Source organism: Eubalaena glacialis, chromosome 4, assembly GCF_028564815.1.
Source record: "Eubalaena glacialis isolate mEubGla1 chromosome 4, mEubGla1.1.hap2.+ XY, whole genome shotgun sequence".
In the NCBI taxonomy this organism is placed as follows: Eukaryota; Metazoa; Chordata; class Mammalia; order Artiodactyla; family Balaenidae; genus Eubalaena; species Eubalaena glacialis.
The window spans coordinates 184,663,651-184,666,172 of NC_083719.1; the positions used below are offsets into that span (position 1 = coordinate 184,663,651).

The 2,522-nt window shown below is 63.6% G+C and overlaps 1 protein-coding gene across 1 annotated transcript; it reads left to right on the forward strand.

Annotated features, from left to right (window-relative positions):
* Positions 1-1,408, forward strand: S1PR4 (sphingosine-1-phosphate receptor 4). Its single transcript, XM_061190782.1, has one exon. It carries the CDS (start codon positions 88-90, stop codon positions 1,243-1,245), a length of 1,158 nt encoding a protein of 385 aa, XP_061046765.1. The 5' UTR covers positions 1-87; the 3' UTR covers positions 1,246-1,408.
* Positions 1,409-2,522: the final 1,114 nt, after the last annotated feature.

A 2,522-nucleotide genomic window follows, 5' to 3' on the forward strand; every position in this document is an offset into this window, starting at 1 on the left:
ACAGGAAACCAAGACCGGGCAAGGCGAGCGGCTCCACCCTGCCTGGGGCGAACCACCCCGGGCCTCAGTCTGCCCCCGGGGACCGCGATGAACGCCACGGGGGCCCCGACCGAGGCCCCCGAGTCCTGCCAGCTGCTGGCGGCCGTCGGGCACAGCCGGCTCATCGTCCTGCATTACAACCACTCCGGCCGGCTGGCGGGGCGGGGCGGGCCCGAGGAGGTTGGCCTGGGAGTGCTGCGCGGGCTCTTCGTGGCCGTGAGCTGCCTGGTGGTGCTGGAGAACCTGCTGGTGCTGGTGGCCATCGCCAGCCGCATGCGCTCCCACCGCTGGGTCTATTACTGCCTGGTGAATATCACGCTCAGCGACCTGCTCACGGGCGCCGCGTACCTGGCCAACGTGCTGCTGTCCGGGGCGCACACCTTCCGCCTGGCGCCGGCCCAGTGGTTCCTGCGCGAGGGCCTGCTCTTCATGGCGCTGGCCGCCTCCACCTTCAGCTTGCTCTTCACGGCGGGCGAGCGCTTCGCCACCATGGTGCGGCCGGTGGCTGAGAACGGGGCCACCAAGAGGGGCCGCGTGTGCAGCTTCATCGGACTCTGCTGGCTGCTGGCAGCCCTGCTGGGCCTGCTGCCTCTGCTCGGATGGAACTGCGTCTGCGCCTTCCAGCGCTGCTCCAGCCTGCTCCCGCTCTACTCCAAGGGCTACATCCTCTTCTGCGTGGTGGTCTTCGCCTGCATCCTGGCCACCATCATGGTGCTCTACGGGGCCATCTTCCGAGTGGTGCGCTCCAACGGGAAGAAGGCCCCGTGCACCCCGGCCCGCCGCAAGGCTCAGCGGCTGCTCAAGACGGTGCTCATGATCCTGGTGGCCTTCGTGGTGTGCTGGGGCCCGCTCTTCGGCCTGCTGCTGGCCGACATCTTTGGCTCCAACGTCTGGGCTCAGGAGTACCTGCGGGGCATGGACTGGATCCTGGCGCTGGCCGTGCTCAACTCCGCGGTCAACCCGGTCATCTACTCCTTCCGCAGCCGGGAGGTGTGCCGGGCCGTGCTGGGCTTCCTCTGCTGTGCGTGTCTCCGGTTGGGACTGCGAGGGCCTGGGGACTGCCTGGCCCGGGCCGCCGAGGCCCAATCCGTCGCCTCCACCACCGACAGCTCGCTGAGGCCGAGGGACAGCTTTCGGGGCTCCCGCTCGCACAGCTTCCGGATGCGGGAGCCCCTGTCCAGTATCTCCAGCGTGCGGAGCGTCTGAGCCCACGGTTGGGGCAGTGGTCCAGCTGCCGGGTGCATGTCCGGGCGCGCAGGGATGCAGCAGCAGGCAGGCTGGATGGAGAGGAAGGAACAGGGCAGCCGGGGGCGTGCGTCCCAGGGCCCTGCGGTCCTCCCCGAAGCCTCCTGAGGCTGCTGACGTTGAGTGGATTTCCCACGGTCTCCGTGGTGCAGGAGGCAACAGGTGGAACAGAGAGCGCGCTGGAACGGGGATGAATGGGTTTGCTGTGTACGCCGCCCCGCTCCTGTGAGATTCTGAGGAAATCCCAGCCCCACACTGGGCCTCCGTGGGGCTCCCAGGCTGCCAGGGCTAGGCTGGGTAGGGGGGTGTCTGTGCCCTGGCAACGCGAGAGTTCAATGATGGGATGAGATGCTGCAGCCCCTTATTCACATGTGGCATCAGGGTGATGGGATGAGGGCTGTGGGTCTGCTGGAGCTGTGCCTGCAGCACAGGGAGGGCCATGACACCCGCCCCTTCCTGTTCACTTCCCCTTTCCCTGCCCTATCTCTCATCTTGGGTCCTGGGCGGCCTCCTTCCCCCACCTCTGGCCTCTGCATCTCTTGGGACTCAGTCTGGAGACCAGCAGAGGGGGAGCCGACTGGCCCTCCTGACCTCGGGGAAATCTCACCCACTTCTTCCTTGAGCACTAACTGCCTCTTCCCTCCCCGTCTGTAAAATGGGCCTATAGCAGACGGAACCCACCGCAGGAGGCGGTCGTTACTCGCTCAGTGTTTTTGCCATGGCGCGTGGCATCAGTGTGTTGACAAAACATTCAGCGATGGTGGAAATGTTCTACATCTGTGCTGCCAGTATGGGACCCCCATGTGGCTACTGAGCCCTCGATAAGTGGCCTGTGCGACTGAAGACTGAACTTGGAATTCCTTTGCATTTAAACAGTCCACAGGACTTGCGGCAATGGTATGGGACAGTGACACAGGGGTACACCCTCCGGATATAGCCACCTTTGGCTGGTAGGAAGTTCTCTGTCTCCATCTTCCTAGCCAAGACAGTGCCCGCAGGTCTTTCTGCCTCCGTCTTGCCAAGTTCTTGGGTCAGCATCCCGTCTGCCACTCTGGATGGGATGGCTCCGTTCTGAGCCTCCGTTTCTCCCCTGCAGGATGGGAGATACGGCGATGGGAAACTGTTTACTGCGCTGTTTCAATAAAGCAGCCGTTAGCCACACGTGGGTATGTAAAATTAATTAAAATGAATTTTTAAAATTCAGTTTCTCGGTGCATTTGTCGGAGCTGCCGTATCAA

What these genes read in the sequence shown, in the direction of transcription:
- S1PR4 (XM_061190782.1), top strand. Translation starts at nt 88, where the DNA reads ATGAACGCCACGGGGGCCCCGACCGAGGCCCCCGAGTCCTGCCAGCTG.